Source organism: Typopeltis vanoorti, chromosome 23, assembly GCF_054136105.1.
Source record: "Typopeltis vanoorti isolate ZY-2024b chromosome 23, IOZ_Tvanoo_1.0, whole genome shotgun sequence".
Lineage (NCBI taxonomy): Eukaryota > Metazoa > Arthropoda > Arachnida > Uropygi > Thelyphonidae > Typopeltis > Typopeltis vanoorti.
Genome location: NC_143571.1, coordinates 70309683 through 70327608, shown reverse-complemented (window position 1 = coordinate 70327608; position 17926 = coordinate 70309683). Strand labels below are relative to the sequence as shown.

At 36.8% G+C, this 17926-nt stretch overlaps 1 protein-coding gene across 1 annotated transcript in view; it reads right to left on the bottom strand.

The window, feature by feature from the left end:
- LOC150093941 (cell adhesion molecule Dscam1-like) overlaps nucleotides 1–17926 on the bottom strand; it is a 1598688-nt gene that overhangs the window by 1287628 nt on the left and 293134 nt on the right. The window contains exon 8 of the mRNA XM_090412925.1: nucleotides 12974–13252. Within this exon, the coding sequence (XP_090269051.1) occupies nucleotides 12974–13252 (279 nt within the window). The remainder of the gene's footprint in view (nucleotides 1–12973; nucleotides 13253–17926) is intronic.

Here is a 17926-nt window from a genome sequence, read left to right as displayed (position 1 = left end):
ATGCGCAGACTTCAACGCTTCAAAGTTGAAATATATACACTAACTTTTCGTGGTGTTTATAATTATTTCCTCTATGTTTTTACTGGTTACTTATTTTTTAATAATCACCTGAAGAAGGCTGATACAAGATGAAACTAGTTGTGCTATTAAACTTTGTTTTCACTTTTCTCGGTTTCTAGTCATTCAATTTTTTAAAAAATTTATATCAACCGAGTAAATCAAACTTCCTACATATGTATATATTATGGTATATCGCTATAATATACATGGGGGAGGACATTACCAAGTCCTCCCCCATTTAAGGACTCCATTTTGTGTGATATCATACAGGATTTTGTAGCAGGTGGGACTTGTGGAATGTATGAGTCCTGGTGGTTATATATGTGGCAGGTGAGAGAAGGGGAAATATGTATATGCGCAAAATGCAGGCAATGGGAGGAATTTGGTGAGTGAGTCTCTAACTGACCTCGCTGTGTCAGAGGCAGGAAATTCTCCACATAGAGAGATGAGTGTTATGATAGAGGGCGAGAATGGCGAGAGAAATATGAATAAAATAATGAGAGTAGGGAGTATGGAAAGGTTGAAGGATTGTGACGTTTTTGAAGCTTGTCTCAATTAGGAGGATGAATGGCAAATAAGAGTGGCTGAAGGAGACAGATGAGCTGAAAGAGCAGGTGGAATGTCTAAGGAATGAAATGAGAAGTGTGAAAGATGAGATTAGGTGAATGAAAGAGACGAATGCAAGGCAAATCAGAGTAGGAGTGTGAGAGAAAGTTGTGGGAATGATAGAGGAGAGAACAGGAACAGTAGAAGAGAGGGAATGAGAGAGAGCTATGAGAATGGTAGAATAGGAACAATAGAAGAGGGAATGAGAGAGAGTTATGGGAATGATAGAAGATGAGAGAATGGAAACGGTAGAAGAGAGGGAATGAGAAGAAGAATGAGAGGGAGCACTGGAACCAGAGATAGAGTAATGTCAGGAAGGCAGGTAAGTGGGGGAACACAGAGAGAGAAAGTGTTAGAGGAGAGAGAGAGAGAGAGAGTGAGGGATGCATGTGAGCAATTGAGGAACAGGGTGGAAAGAGGTGTAATGTATAGGGACTCGATGATCTTTGGTGTTCATGATAGGATGCCTGAGGAGTGTTTGCCTGGAGGAATGATAGAAAGTGTGGCTATGGCAATTAAGAAGGGTGAAAGGGTGGATGAGATGACTGTGATGGTAAGAACAAATGACTTGAGAGGTAATTTAATTGGGCAGCGAGAGATACAAGATTCTTGCTCGAGGTTGTACGAAAGAAGATGCAGAGAGGAAAAATAGTGTGCATGTTGCCTAAGTAAAATAGTGACGAGCTGAGCAGAAGAACAGTAATATTGAACATAATAGCTAGAATGTGTCAGAAGAGAGGACTGGAATATGTGGATGCTTGGATGGCATTTGAGGACAGAGAGGAATTGTATGTGAGAGACTGCTTGCATTTGAAGGAGGAAGGATGTAGGCATCTGGAGAGAGAGATCGCTGTTCTGAACGAATCAGTGTGTTAATGCAGTGAAACTAGAATACCCAGGGTGGATGGTAGCTGGGATGGCCTCTTTTATGAATGGGTACTTGGGAGAAGGGGGGACAACATCAGGTAACACTGAACTCAGTGGAGTCTAGAGGAAATAATGCTAGGTATAGAAACAGTGGCAATTTTATGCTTTATACAAATGCCAGGAGTATCCGAAATAAAGGAGAGCTGTCCATCAAAGATAATACCATTGTTGTCAATCCAATTCTTGATCATAGTTCTCACCAGCTTTTCCAATACGTTAACCACAACATCTGACACACGGATATGCCTATAATTTGATGCTCAAGATCTATCACCTCCCTTATGAAACAGAACCATCTTGCCCTCCTTCCACTCCTTTGGAACTCGAACCAGTGCAAGACTCACATAAAAAAATATGTCAAGGCAGATACCAATTCCCTGGCACATTCCTTCAAAATACATGGTGATATATTATTATTATATAACACCTCCAGAGAGTCCAAAGACTCATCCAGGGAGGACACCTACTCTATAACTCTCAGTCTCCTCCACTCCACCAACAACTACCTTCATCTACACCAATGCCATCTACTGCCGACCACCACCACTAGTATTTTCACAGATAATTACAATATTATCAAGTCCCACAGCCTTATTAACATCAAGTTTGCTGAATTACCCATATATATATATGTCTTGTTCACTTACATTCAGTCTCTCCTCAACTGAATTACACTTTATCATTCATTTCTCACAGTCTTATTAACATCTAACCTAATCAACACCTGAATATATACCTCTGAATGTTTCACCTCTAATTCTCCTAATACTTGCTTCCTTTTTTCCATGTTGCACAGCATTACCTATATTAGTATGATGTATACAGGGCCCAAACGTGAGGGGATGGTAGTACTTACCGAAACCAGCAATATTCATCATAGAATATGCGGCCGCAAATGCAGTGAGGAGTCGGAAATCAAGGGAAGACAACACAGGTTTCCAGAGTCGCATTTATTGGAGATCACTGCAACAAATACTGAAAGTCTGCCCACCAACGTTGATACATGTGGCACAACGGCGGAGTAGTGATTGGCATACCCTGCTCGTAAACACCGGGCTTGTCGCACACATCGCTAGCTGCGACAGACAGTCAGGCATCTGCGCCCCGTACCGGCACAGTGCTGCATTTGCGGCTGCATATTCTATAACGATTATTGGTGGTTTTGGTGTGTACTGCCATCCCCTCACGTTTGGGCCATAAATTCAGGGACACCCTGTGTGTGTGTGTGTGTATATATATATATATATATATAACTACATATAGGCAGTCCTCGGTTTACAACAGTTCAATTTATGCCGATTCACAATAACACCGGATGCCTGCGCATGCTTTCTTACTGTAGTATGTGTCTGACTGAGAAATGATATTAGCAGGCACTCTAGTGTTTATCAAACCTAGATTTACTATTGACTCTACCTAATTGTTGTATTTAATTTTTTTTACATACATATGCATTTAAATTCAGTGGCAAACTCTGAAGGAAACATTGATTGATTCTGCCAGAGAGGCATGTGGTGAGGTTGTGTGCAAGGATAAAAAAATCAGAACTCCCTGGTGGACACAGGAAGTTAAAGAGGCAGTGAAGGAAAAGAAGAAAGCATATCAAAAGTTCTTGGCAAATAAGTCAGCTTTTACTCTTACAGAATACAGAGACAAATGTAAGAAAGCTAAACAGTGTGTAAAACTAGCTAAACAAAAGTCATGGGAGGACTTTGGCAAGAATATAGAAAATAAATATCAAGAAGGTGGCAAAATATTCTGGAGGTTGTTGAAGAAGCTTAGGAATGGAGGAAAGAGTGCTGTAAAAGGAATTAGAGATGATAAAGGTGAAATGAAAACAGGAGAAAAAGATATCCTTGAAGTATGGAGTAATTACTTTGAAAAACTGCTAAATGAAACAAGCAGTGATGACAGCACAGTGATAAAAAACACTGACCAGGCATGCAGTCAGGAATACATATCCATACTTGAAGTAGAAAAAGCCATCAAAGGCTTGAAATGTGGAGAGGCAGCAGGAGTAGATGATATTCGACCAGAAATGCTGAAGTATGGTGGTATAAGAGTCTTACAGTGGCTGCACTGCATAGCTCAGAAAGCCTGGACAGAGGGACGAATTCCCGATGATTGGAGTAGAGCTCTCATAGTACCCATATATAAAAAGGGAAATAAAACTGAATGTGAGAATTACAGAGGTATTTCCCTACTGAGTGTTCCTGGCAAGATCTATGCAAGTATACTTGAGAAACGGTTGAGAAGAATTGTGGAAGAAAAGCTTGGTGAAGAACAAGCTGGATTCAGGCCAAATAGAGGCTGTCAGGATCAGATCTTCACTTTACGGCAAATAGTCGAGAAAGCATGGGAATATAACAAAGATCTGTATTTAAGTTTTGTCGATTTGGAAAAGGCATATGACAAGGTGCCAAGAGAGAAGCTATTCAATACGCTACAGTTATATGGTGTCAATGGGGCATTATATCAAGCAATACTTAGTCTTTATTTGAGTTGTAAGTCAGCAGTTAGAATTGAAGGAAGTACAGGAAGATGGTTTAATGTTAAATCTGGTGTGAGACAAGGATGTACATTATCCCCTCTGTTATTCATTATCTATATTGATCACATTATGAAGGAATGTGGTATTAAACCTGATATCAAAATTGGAGATGTTAATGTCAGCTCTTTGCTTCATGCAGATGATGTTATACTTCTAAATAAATCTGCTACAAGTCTGCAAGATTCTCTGACTAAATTGAATAGCTGTTGTAATAGATATGGTATGAAGGTCAGCAATAAAAAGACAAAGACAATGAAAATAGGCAGAATCATTGAAAATGTCAACTGTGTTGTGAATGGAGAACCTGTGGAACAAGTAAAACATTTCAGCTACTTAGGCACAATTTTTACTGAAGATGGTAAACTAAATATAGAAATAGACAACAGAATCAGCAAAGCTGGTATGGTGGGAAGTCAATTGAATAAATTCATATGGAATAAGAAAGAAATTAGTCGGAACACTAAATTAGTTGTATACAAGACAGTGTTCAAACCAATTTTAACTTATGGATCTGAGAGCTGGGTCAGAAGTAAAACACCTGACCAAAGACTAGAGACCGCAGATATGAGAGTCCTGAGAAAGATTATAGGCGTGAACAGATGGCATCAATGGCAATATCATATCAAAAACGAGGATATTAGGAAAGAACTTGACATTGTCAGCATCCAGGAATGCGTTATCAGAGCTAATCTCAGATGGTATGGTCACTTAAATAGAATGGGAGAGGAAAGATTAGCAAAACAAGTGTTCTCTGCCAGGTTGGCAGGAAAACGACCCAGAGGAAGACCAAGATATAGGTGGATTGATACGGTACAAAGTGCCTTAGACGATAGAAATATAAGATCTGATAATGTTGGAGTTTTGTCAAGTAACAGACTGATTTGGAGGAAAATTGTAGATAGGAAGTTAGTAATGATGTAATTTTTCATGTAGTACTGTCATATCCTGTACACCCCTTGAGGGTACATGGCAGGAATTTGATGATGATGATGATGCATTTAAATTGATAAAGTATGTAATTACATGTATATAAAAAAAAAATTAAATAGAACGATTAGGTAGATTCAACAGTAAAACTAGGTTTGATACATATACGTCGTAGTAGCTCAGTAAACACTTGGTGTTGAGAAGGTGCAGAAATCAATCACACTTGAAAAGAAGATGGAGGTGATTCGAAGAATGGAAGATGGGCAGACATGTGCTAATGTCTGTAGAAGTATGACTCTTTCCTACATTCCAACAGTCATTCCAACAGCTGGATTGACTGTTACTACAATTATGAAAAATGCAGATAGAATAAAACAGTCTGCGAAACAATCTATGGCAGTACTAAATGCAAAACATGCAAGTTACAGCAGAGGTAAACTTCATGAAAAAATGGAAAAATTATTATCATTATGTGTGGATGACTTGAATCAGAAAAACATTCCTCTGATGCAAGCTGTTATAACTGAAAAAGCAAAAACAATTTTTGAGGATCTTAAAAAGACAGATGGAGGCAAAAACACATTTTTATGAAGTAAATGATTCGTTAATGAGATTTAAGTCTCGAAGTAAGTGCCATAGTGTCAAATTATGTGGTGAGGCAGCAAGTGCAGATGTTGTGGCAGTGGATGCTTTTCCTAAAGAATTTCAAGACTATGTAGAACAAGGAAGTTATCCTCCTGATCTCATTTTTAATGTTGATGAGACTGGGCTCTACTGGAAAAAATTGCCATCACACACCTTCATTTTAACGTTCTGCTCCAGGTTTTAAAGCTGCAAAAGATAGACTTACACTTTTGTTGGGTGTACATGTCTCCGGAACTTTGAAGCTTAAACCAATGTTGGTGCCATGCTGCCAGTCTATTGGAAATGGAACAAGAAAGCTTGGGTTACACAAGACGTTTTTATAGATTGGTACACAAATTATTTTTGTCCTACCGTGCTTCGCTTCTGTAAAGAAAATGATTTTCCAGCCAAGGCATTGCTTCTCTTGGATAATGCCCCTGGACATCCTCAAAACCTTGCTGACATAAGAACACCATTGGATGTCAAGGTTGTTTACATGCCCCCAAACACAACATCACTTTTGCAACTGATGGATCAGAGGATTATATCAATCTTCAAAGCCTATTACCTCCGTATAATATTTATGGAAATGGTAGGAGTCTTGGACACTTCAGGAAAAACTATTAAATATAATTGTGGCCATTCAATATTTTGAAGGGCATTAACAACATCAGGGCAACTTGGAACAAAGTGTCAGAAAAGATTTTAAAAGGAGCATGGCGAAAACTTCTTCCAGCATTTATGTGTGTGTGTGACTTCTAGGCATTAGAGCAAGAGGAGAATGTTACTGAAGACATTACCAAGCTTGCGCGAGATGTGGGATTGGACGACATTACAGCTGAAGGTGTGACAGAAGTCTTAGAGAGCCATGATAAACCGCTTTCCAATGAAGACTTAGCCAAACAATTAAGTCAGCATCCAAAGGAGGAGAAAGAAAATGAAGAAGTTCCTCAGAGATTTGAAAATGGCCGATTTACAGCATAGCCCTGCAAGCATATGCACATTGACTGATGAACTCTGCAAAATGGACCACGATTGGGAACGGAGTGTGAACGTATAAAGCAGTGTAATCGCATCTATTTGACCTTACACTGAACTCCTTAAAGAAAGAAAAAGAAAATCTAGGCAGTTAACACTGGATACTTTTTTCAAAAAAAAATGCAGGTGATCCGAAACCAGGAACTTCAACATAAATATGTAATATCTTTTCAAAGTTTCATATTTTTTGAATATAATTTTGTTTTGTTTTCGTTATTAATAATTTTATTTTAACAAATACATATATATATATATATGTATTATCAAAGCTTTAAATATATATATTAATATATATATATATAAATATATAATGTTACACATACTTCATGTGCATATTTTTTGACTGCATGGAACATAACTTTGTACCTCCCATTAAAAATTGGGTCCGTTTTACGCCGATTCGGTTTACACCTGTTTTTTTCAGGAACAGAAGTGAGGCATAAACCGAGGGCTGCCTGTGTGTGTGTGTAATATATATATAGATATATATCTATATATCTATATATATATTCCTCTTCTCCTACTTCCATTCAATGATGAAGTGCCTCATTGAATACTCAGTTCCTATTATACAGCAGAAATATTCATAGAATTATTCTTAGCCTGAATGGCCAATTTCCTTTCATGCTGCATTTATTCTTTCTTTATTATGCTGATCAATTCCCATGCTCTGATATTAGCTGACTTCCGAGCTTTTCACAATTTGTTGTTATGGTCCATCAAGTTGTTTTTGATTCTTGGTGATTCTATGAACATACACTCTCCATATCTTTCAGAATTTCCAGTTTCTTCTTAAACTCCATCCACCCATCTAATTCTTGGTCTTCCTCTTCTCCTACTTCCATTAACTTTAGCAAGCATCATCATCTTCTCCAGACTGTAATCTGCTCGCATAATATGTCCAAAGTATGACAATTTTTGCTTGATGATCATAGCTTCGAGGGAGCAATCTGGCTTTATTCTGTTTATCACTGATTTATTAGTTTGCTTTGCAGTCCACGGTATTCTTAGCAAGCATCTCCAAACCCATAATTCAAATGCATCTATCTTCCTTCTTTCACTCTTTCTCAGGATCCAACTTTCACATCCATACAGTACCACAGGGAATACCATTGATTTCACAATTCTGATTTTTGTTGCGAGGCTAATATCTTTATCTTTAAAGATCTTGCTTAAATTTGTCATTGCTTTCTTTCTGAGTAATAATCTTCTAACTTCTTCAGTATAATACCCATCTTTATCAATTCGTTATCCTAGGAGCAAAAAATTGTTAACTAGTTCCATTTCCTCCCCATCTACTTCAAAATCATTACGTTCATATGTTGCCATAACTTTTGTCTTTTTGAGGCTAAGTTTATTTAGCACTTCCTTCTTTAACTTCCATAATAAGTTCCTCCAAATCTTCTTTGCATTCTGCTAGCAAGGTGGTATCGTCTGCATATCTCAAATTATTAATATTTCTTCCACCAATTTTAATTCCAACTGAAGACTCCTCCAGCCCTGCCATTCTTAAAATGTATTCGCTGTACAAGTTAAACAGGTATGGAAATAAAATACATCCTTTTCGCACCCCTTTACCTATTGTGAAATATTCAGTTTCTCCAATATCTGGACAGTAGCTTCTTGGTCACAATTACTCATCTTATAATTTCACATGTGTGTGTGTGTGTGTGTGTGTGTGTATCCCTTCTAGAGACAAACCTCATCCTGTTTCTTTACCTTTCAAACTAATAATAATAATTATTATTATTATGATGATATCTCTAGGGAGTCCAAAGACTCATCAAAGGAAGGTATGTACTCTACAACTCTCTATCTCCACTACTCAATCCACCAACTACAGCGTTCGCAATTACCATCATCATCATATACGCCAACACCATATACTGGCCACTGCCACCACTAGTATTTTCACAGACAATCACAAACATCCATGCCCACGGCAGGATTCAAACTCTCAGCCTTTTCGCTGGAGAGTGGATACGCTAACCACTCGGCCAACCATGCTGGCAAAATGTTAATTTGTCATCTGCGACAGGACTCGAACCTGCAATCTTGTGATTCGAAGTCAGACGCCTTATCCATTAGACCACGTGGACACATGTTTCATCATTCATCATGAAACTAATGTTTCGTGATGAATCTTACTAACTGGTGGCAGCATTGATATCTCATTCACAACCACAGCCTGTGAGGATATCATCAAATTCAACATTCTAAAACCTCACACACTGCTTGACTAATTGAAAACTCATAAACTCTCTTTGTTTCTTTACACTATTCTCTGCTGTAGCCAAGATGGATTGTAAATCTCACAGTTGTGAGCTAAGTAAGCAGGAAACAGATCATCGCCTGATTACTGCAAAAGAGGATTACTCATTTGCTAAACAGCAGATGGTGAGCTGTGACTGTTTAGAATTCAGGAACAACACAGGGACTATAATGACAGTTTAATGATAATTAACACACACAAAAGGATAATATATAATGGCTAATTTTCTGCCACAATAATTATTCATACGCAAGTGGAAATGCTTATATGTTGGCAGTACATGTTAGTTTATTTTAACAATATTGATGACAACACAAAATGATAAGAAAATAATTTGTATTTATTAACTTATTAGATGATATTTGCTGGTATTATATCCAGCATCTTCAGAACTAACTAAAGTTCTAATTGGCATTATCTGTATGGGGAAAAAGAGAGAAAACAAGTATTACTTAGATCTTAAAAGGTTCATGGACAATTCATTGTGGAAAATTCATTGAATGGACATTTCATCTTGGGACAAGTCGTCACAGGGACAATTTATGATGAGGAAAATTCATTGCGCAAACTATTGATCGCTAAAAAAATTTGCTGAAATGTTATTCGCTAGAAAACTGATATGAATTGCATTGATTCTGATATATAAAAAGTAAATGCAGTGCAAGATAAATTTCACAAAATATAATTTTATTATGTATCTATGTATTAGTCTGCACAGTTAGCCGAGTGGCTGGTTGCCTCACAACCATATGCCTGGGAAAGGACTGTCCTGGATTGATTCCCGTTGCTGACCTGAGGAGTGTAGGATCTTTCTCAGGCATAGCCAAGTTAGCCGGTCTTGGGTGAGGACTGCAGGGTTTTTCTCCCCAGTTTATGTGGGGTTTTCCTCCCACAAGCAAACAGCAAACTGGCCATGAGAAGATACCGCTTCTACAGACATAGGATACACTGAGAGGCATAGGGCCAACTACCTTATCCTCGTATAACGGTTGCGGTTATAATTTTGTAAATATTAATATTCCATCAACAGAATCTGTAATATCAAGGTAAGAAAGAATATTTATACCATTTTAAGACGAAACAGAAATTAGTTAACTCACCAATCAATAAATTATTACTTGCACTGTATAAGAATAAAAAATATTATGAAAATATAAATAAATAATACATAGATCTATCCCTCTTTATACCTGCAACCATTATATGAGGATAAGGTGGTTGGCCTATGCCTCCCAGTGTATCCTGTGTCTGTAGAAGCGTTACGTTCTCAAGACCAGTTTGTCTGCTCGAGGGAAGAAAAATCCTATATAAACTGGGGAGAAAAACCCTGAGTCCTCGCCCAAGATCGTCTAACTTGGCTATGTCTGAGAAAGATCCTAAGCTCCTCATGTCAGCAACAGAAATCAAACCCAGGACACTCCTTTCCCAGGCATATGGTTGTGAAGCAACCAGCCACTCAGCTAACTGCACAGACTAATACATAGATACATAATAAAATTATATTTTGTGAAATTTATTTTGCACTGCATTTACTTTTCATATATCGGTACCAATGCAACATCATTTCAATTTTATAGCGAATAACATTTTCAGCGATCAATAGTTCGTGCGATGAATTGTCCCACCGATGAATTATCCCCAAGATGAATTGTCTGGACACAATCTTAAAATGACTGTCTCCCAGATTTTTAGTAAATTTATACAGCCATACTTGTTGAGGTTTGGAGTATGTTTTAAAGCTGCTGTTAATTCCCAAAACAATCTTTCTGACTTATGATTTCTGTGTAGCAATTTTGTTTTCTTCCATTCAATCCTGTGTGAAGTTGTATATCCAAGATATGGTCTTCTGCTAGACCCGACCTGCCATAACAATAGTGCCAGATGTATTTTTTACGTTCACCAAGGTGGATCTCAACAGTTTTTCCTGTCTGTCCATAGTAAGCCAAGTCACAAGAAGAGGGCACTTCATAAACTCCTGGATGTGATAAAGAAGAGAGTTTGTCCTTAGATGAACAGATGAGAGTTGCAGATTTGATATACGGTTTAAATATGTTGCATGGCATAGTAACAGTGTGCGATAGGCAATGGAGAGGATTTCTCAGGAGCATTTAGTATTTTTTCAAACCTATGGAGATTACAGCCATCGGCTACGAAAATGTGACACAAGTGAGTCCAGTGATAAAAGCATTGTCATTGTTTCAATGATAATGCTCTAGACAGCTCTAGAGCTGTCTAGAGCATTATCATTTCTACAGCTTTAGAGCTCTTTAGAGCTCTAAAGCTGTAGAAATGATAATGCTCTAAAGCTGTAGACATTTCTACAGCTTTAGAGCTTTAGAGATATTTCTACAGCTCTAGAGCTCTAGAAATATCTCCCTGTATGTGTAGGTTTTCTATAAACAGAAAAAGATAATGAACCATCATGAAGCCATATAATTAGTGTAGCTAGGAAGGGAAGACATGATTACCTTCCTGTTCCATTGAGAAGTGGAAACAAAAAGTGCTGCACAGAAGTCTTAAGGCAGAGAGATTGTTTTTGGAATCAACAGCAGCTTTAAAACATACTCCAAAACCTTAATAAGTATGGCTGTATAAATTTACCAAAAATCTGGGAGGCAGTCATTTTAAGATCTAATTAATACTTGTTTTCTCTCTTTTTCAACACAGGAACTAAAGTCCAATTAGGACTTTAGTTCCATGTGTTGTCCATTATAATTTTTTTAAATTAGTCTCACTGTTATAACAAATTGTTGTTGTTTAGTGTACTGTGACAAACTGTTCTTGTGCACTGAAGATGCAGGATATAATACCAGAGAAATATCAGCTAATAAATTAATAAATATTAATTATTTTCTTATCATTCTATGTGGTAATCAATACTGTTAAAATAAACAATTATTCATATAATTTCAATAGTATTGGTTTCTGTCTAGCAAATACACAATCATTATGTGATTAATGCACTTAAACAAGCAACTAAGCTTAAAAATATACCATAAACATTTTAAACAACTTAGGTTGTTTAAAATAGCTAATGCCATTTTAAACAACATGTAGGCATGGATTATTTCCTTACAAAACTCAGCACTTATCAGTTATACTTAATACACACACCTGATGAACTACTGTTCACAAAGGAGATTGATTCCTAAGCATAAGCCCATCTTTATGCACACAGAGGTAACCAGTCTATTTGCATCCTGCAGCATCAAGTGGGATACTAAATTCTTCATCACCTCTGAGAGAGATATCTGGAACATTCCTTATAGGACAGCTTATTTCTGTGAAAATACTCATTGCATTGAGGTTGAATTGTGACACACACACACACACACACACAAGCTCATCAAACCATGCTTTAAATGTGTTCACCATCTCAATACTCTCAAACAATACATTCTGATCAGCAACGACTCTCAAAAGAAAAAATCTACAAACTACTCTTCCTTCCTCTCTTTCATCCTCCTTATATGCATCATTCAGAGATAGTTTCTTGTTCTCTCATCTTCCTGCATTTTATGAAAAACCTCAAATTGTCATTCCTCAATTTTCTTCATATCCAACACTCCAGAGACCAGAAACCACTTTAGTTAACCATCTCTGAACCTTTTCCAATATATCTTCATCCTTTTGAAATTCAGGTATTTTTATTTTATTCCAAAATAATGTGAAATTATTAATACATGAATCACATTTATTAGTTATACCAGAAGTACTACTGATGTTAAATGAAAAATAAGCATATGCTACTATATTTCTATATTTGGAGGATTAGTATCCCTCATCCAGATACTGCAATTATTTATAGTACTAAGGTAAGTGGGCCATAGATGAATTACTTTATATGAAAAAAAGTAAACTGGAGAGTAAAAATATTATCATTTCAAAATAAAAATAAAAAAAGTTAAAAGGTATGAAAAAAAAAATTATACATAGCATTTAATATGTGTCTGCATAAATGAGCATACCATCCACAATAAGTACAGTGGTGTGACTAACTGCTGCTGCTGCATTAACAGTACACGTATAGTTGCCATTGTGCCTAGGACTGACGCTGGCAAATGTCAGATCACTGGAAAACTCTTCATTACGAATTATCACTCCAAGACCAGGCTCAATAGCCCTTCCATCTTTCCTCCAGTGAATAACAAAAGGTGGGTCTCCTTGGATCACAGTACATACAAGACGTGCTCGCATACCTTCCTGGAGGTTTTTGGGAAATGAAAAGGGATCGATCACTGGTCGTACTGTCAAAAAAAAAAAGTACTTGATTTATTCAATTTTTTACTTATTCTTAACTTTTTGTTTTTAAACTCAATTTTATTATTTTTTTAACATAAGTTAATGTTTAACTTTATTTTTTTAAAAAGTCCAAATGTATAAAAAATGAAATGAAATAAAATGTAAACAATAAATATATCAGAAAAAATGCATGAAGTTTAGTATTGTTTTCATATTATATCTAATGTTATTCTCTCCATATTCACAACATGATCTAGCAATGTATTCAATCTGCTTGCTATACTTTTATAAAGCATGCAGGATGACTTAAATTTTTTTGTCTTGCTCTTATCATTCTATGAACAATCCACTCCATATGAACCTAGTAAAACCCTGTCATTAGATTAAATATCGCTATTGTATCATATCTCTCTCTCTCTCTCTCTCTCTTATGGTTATCTAATATGCTCTGCAAATTACCTTCCTATACTACATTCATAACTAACATTCTAGTGGCCTGCTAATTACTCATCTTTGGATCCTTTTCAGAATTTCCTCATTACCATATAATCCAGATGGCCAAATTTTAGCATAAAAGTTTAGGTTTGAAATGATCAAGAACATATACAGCAGATAGCAACTATGATGAGAACACTGACAAGCTGACTCTCTTGTTTTTGCTTGTCAATGTTCTCATCATAGTCACTATATGCTGATGGTCTTTATGATTCATGTAATGTGTTCTCTAGGTTCCTGTCACAGTAACCCATTTCAACCATCTCGAGAACGTGCTTATCAAAAAAAACCTACCTTTTCTGATAGATATATTCATCAAAAATCTGCTCATTGCATCTCTCAAAAAAGTAGTGTTATCAAGTCATTAATTAACAGAGCATATAATGTGTGCTCATCTCCCTCAAGATTACCACAAGAGCTTCTGACTATCAATACTTTAACAGCATTAAATGGTACCACTCTCATCAAATCCAACAGATAATTGACTCCTATATTCCAATTAAGGATTCTTCAACAGACTGCAGGGTTCTAATCCCTTATATTTCTGGTATCTCTGAGCCTATTGGTATAATTGTGGAGAAGTATTACCTTAATCCCACGTTTTCCTATCAACAAAATTTCTTATCTGTTAGCATCTACAAGAGACACATTGTTGCTTGTATTTTTGGCTAGTGTTTACCAGATCCCTTGTGAATGTAATTTGACATACTTTGGGAAGATGTGTTTTGTGGAAAAAAGGATTAATGAACATCAGTACTACATTGAACACATGAAATCTCAAAAGTTTGGTCTGGAATAGTATAGTATTGACACCAAACACAGTATCCTGTGGGATGAAGCTCATTTTCTTCATAGAAGCAATTTTAAATACAAATGACTTTTCAAAGAAAGTTGTGAAGCTCTTTTACATTGGCCTAAACTGAATCGAAAAACTATCTCTCTCCTAAAAGTTTTGAAGATTCTCATTTTATATAAACACCAAACAAAAATAGTTGCAATATTTTTATTAATATTATTTCCAACATGTGGCAACTGTTTTTCCAACATGTGGGAAACCAATTGTTGTATGTACCTTGTATTCTTGTTCATTGATTAACTTATTGTATTTAAAAACTGATGATGTACAGTTATTTTCATTATGAAATATCTGTACATTCATTAAAGTTTATTACTATGGTCATTGTGTAATTTTGTTGTTCTATAATTATGCCACAGGTATCTTTAAATATTAGATTTAGTTACTTGGGTTTTTTTGGGAATGAGGTAAATGGGCAAAATGGCACAGGTCACTAGAATACTCCCTATGAAGAGAGACAGAAGATCTGTAGGTTACAAAAAAATTACCATATAGAAAAGAGAACAGATGTTGTTTGCACTGGAAAGAATGGGGATTGTGGTGGTGGCCATGCTCTCACGTGGGGTGAAATAATGATCAATGGTTGCATCCCTCTTCATGGGTTTGATATATACATTAGAAATGTAGTACTTTAACTGCACAGAAGTACAGAGAACAAATTCTTTAACCATATCCGCAATAATGAATGAATGGTAGCCAGAATGTGTCGAAAGAGAGGCTTAGAATACGTGGATACTTGGAGGGCATTTGAGGACAGACAGGAACCGTATTGAGAGACAGCTTCTGAATGATTAAGGACATAGGCATCTGGAGAGAATGCTGTTCTCTGAACAAGTCAGTGAGTCAATGCAGGGAAACTAGAATTATCAGGGTGGATAGTAGCTAGATTATTGGTATAGATAGTAGAGAGATTATTGGGATCTCTGAGATGTGGTCAACATATATCCCTTCTTGACAGAATATTCCATATGTTTTACAATCTCCCAATTCAAGATCACATGGTCACTTTTTGCCAATCAGAGTCAATGTGGACTCTGATTAGCCACATAAGAAGGGGTATATGTAGAACTACATCTCAGAGATCCCAATAATCTCTCTACTATCTATACCAATAATCTAGCTACTATCCACCCTGATAATTCTAGTTTCCCTGCATTGACTCACTGACTTGTTCAGAGAACAGCATTCTCTCTAGATGTTTATGTCCTTCCTCATTCAGAAGCCGCCCACATTGACTCTGATTGGCAAAAAGGGGTATATCTAGAACTACATCTCAGAGATCCCAATAATTTCTCTACTATCTATACCAATAATCTAGCTACTATCCACCCTGATAATTCTAGTTTCCCTGCATTGACTCACTGACTTGTTCAGAGAACAGCATTCTCTCCAGATGCTTATGTCCTTCCTCATTCAGAAGCTGTCCACATTGACTCTGATTGGCAAAAAAGATTATTGGTATAGATAGTAGAGAGATTATTGGGATCTCTGAGATGTGGTCGACAGAAGATGATATACTGACAGAAATAGAAGTAGCAGGGTATAGCATTTTTCAACAGGATAGTAAGGCAAAATGTAATGGTGGAGTGCTGCTTATGATAAGTGATAACTTATGTCCTCTCAGAATGGAGAATTTGGAGAGCAATGACACTAATGGTTTGGAAAGCATATGGTGTGAAGTAGAGGTGGGCATTACAGGATATGTAGTGGGGTGTTGCTTCAAGCCAGGGCGCAAAGAGAGTGAAGAGCAGGAGATGTTTAGGCAGTTGAGTTGGGCAAGTGCAAGAAGAATGATTATTATGGGAAATGTTAACTACAGCAGTATAAATTGGAAAGAGGAAACTGCATGTAGTAATAAGTGAATGGAATTTCTGGAATTCTTGAGGGACAAATGTCTTAGGAAATATGTAGTAGAAGGAACATGAGGATCGAGAGTTATAGATTTGGTCATAGCATCAGAAGAGCTGATTATAACTGAGATAATATCCCTGCCCCACAGTTAGAGAGAGTGAAGATATGACATGGAAGATGAATATACATGCAGGAGTATTAAAGAGAAAGGAATGTGTGTGTGGAATTATAAGGCAGGTGATTATAATGGTCTTAGATATCAACTTGGGGCAGTTTCATGGAGAGAGGAATTGGATGGGTGAGATATCATTAATGCTTGGGAACATGTAAAGGAATATTTATTAGCAGCAATAGCAAACTGTATACTGCAAGTGAAGATGAGAACACAATTTGGAGTAAACTGGATGACAAACAATATCAAATGGGAACTGCCCTCCCCTTCTCTCCCCTCCCCTCCCCTCACCTCCCACAACTTGTATGTCTCTATTGCATCATCCCTCTTTCGTCCATTCAATGAACTCTGTAAATTGCATCTTCTTAATCTTTCTTCATACTCAACATTCCAGAGACCAGAAAAAATGGGATGCCAGGAAATATTCCAATATTTTCACTGAAATAACCACACCAACTGTTAAGTAGGCCTATGTTCTGACTTTGGGTGCCATGAACAGAAAATATTTTGGAAACTACTGCCTTAGTCAATTGCCTTTGACCCTTTCCAATGTCTCTTCATCCTTCTGAAAACCAGGTGACCAAACCTGTGCAGATATGTGGCCTTATACTGGAAACAGAAACTTTCTGCTTCTACAAATCAGTGTCATCTGCATCACTGCCAGGATCAAGATGTAGCAGTTGCTTTATGTAAATGCTACATCCCACTTTGTTTTCCAAATTTTAAAACGTTACATTTTGCCGCATTGAACTGGTATCTCTACTTCTGTGTCCATTCATGTCTTCTTGTACAGTCAAATCTACTCTACTCCTCATAGTTCTAACCAATTTTGCATAATTTGCAAACAATTGAATATCCACATTCAAATCTAATCCAATATCATTAACATACAGGTTAAACAGCAATTGTCCTAAAAGAGACCCCTCAGGAACACCACTAGTGACATTCCTCTTCTAGGATATTGCTTCCTAAAACACAAGTTGCTGATACCTATCAGGTCCAATCCAATGCATTAATCAAATATGTAACCCCATCTGCTCTAATTTGACTATCAACTTGTCATGTGGTTATCTATCATAAGCCTTTGCAAAATCTAAGTACACTGTTGTGTATCCATCTCATCTCACTCATCGGAAGCTGCTATCACCTTATTATTATTACCATCAGACCTCCAGGGAATCAAGAGACAGGAAGGAAGCAAACACTGTTATACACAAAAACCCATCAAATTGTGCCTTAAACTCATTCAACTTGAGGTTACTCGGGATCTCAGAGTATTGAACCAGGTCATAGGATCAGGAGAGT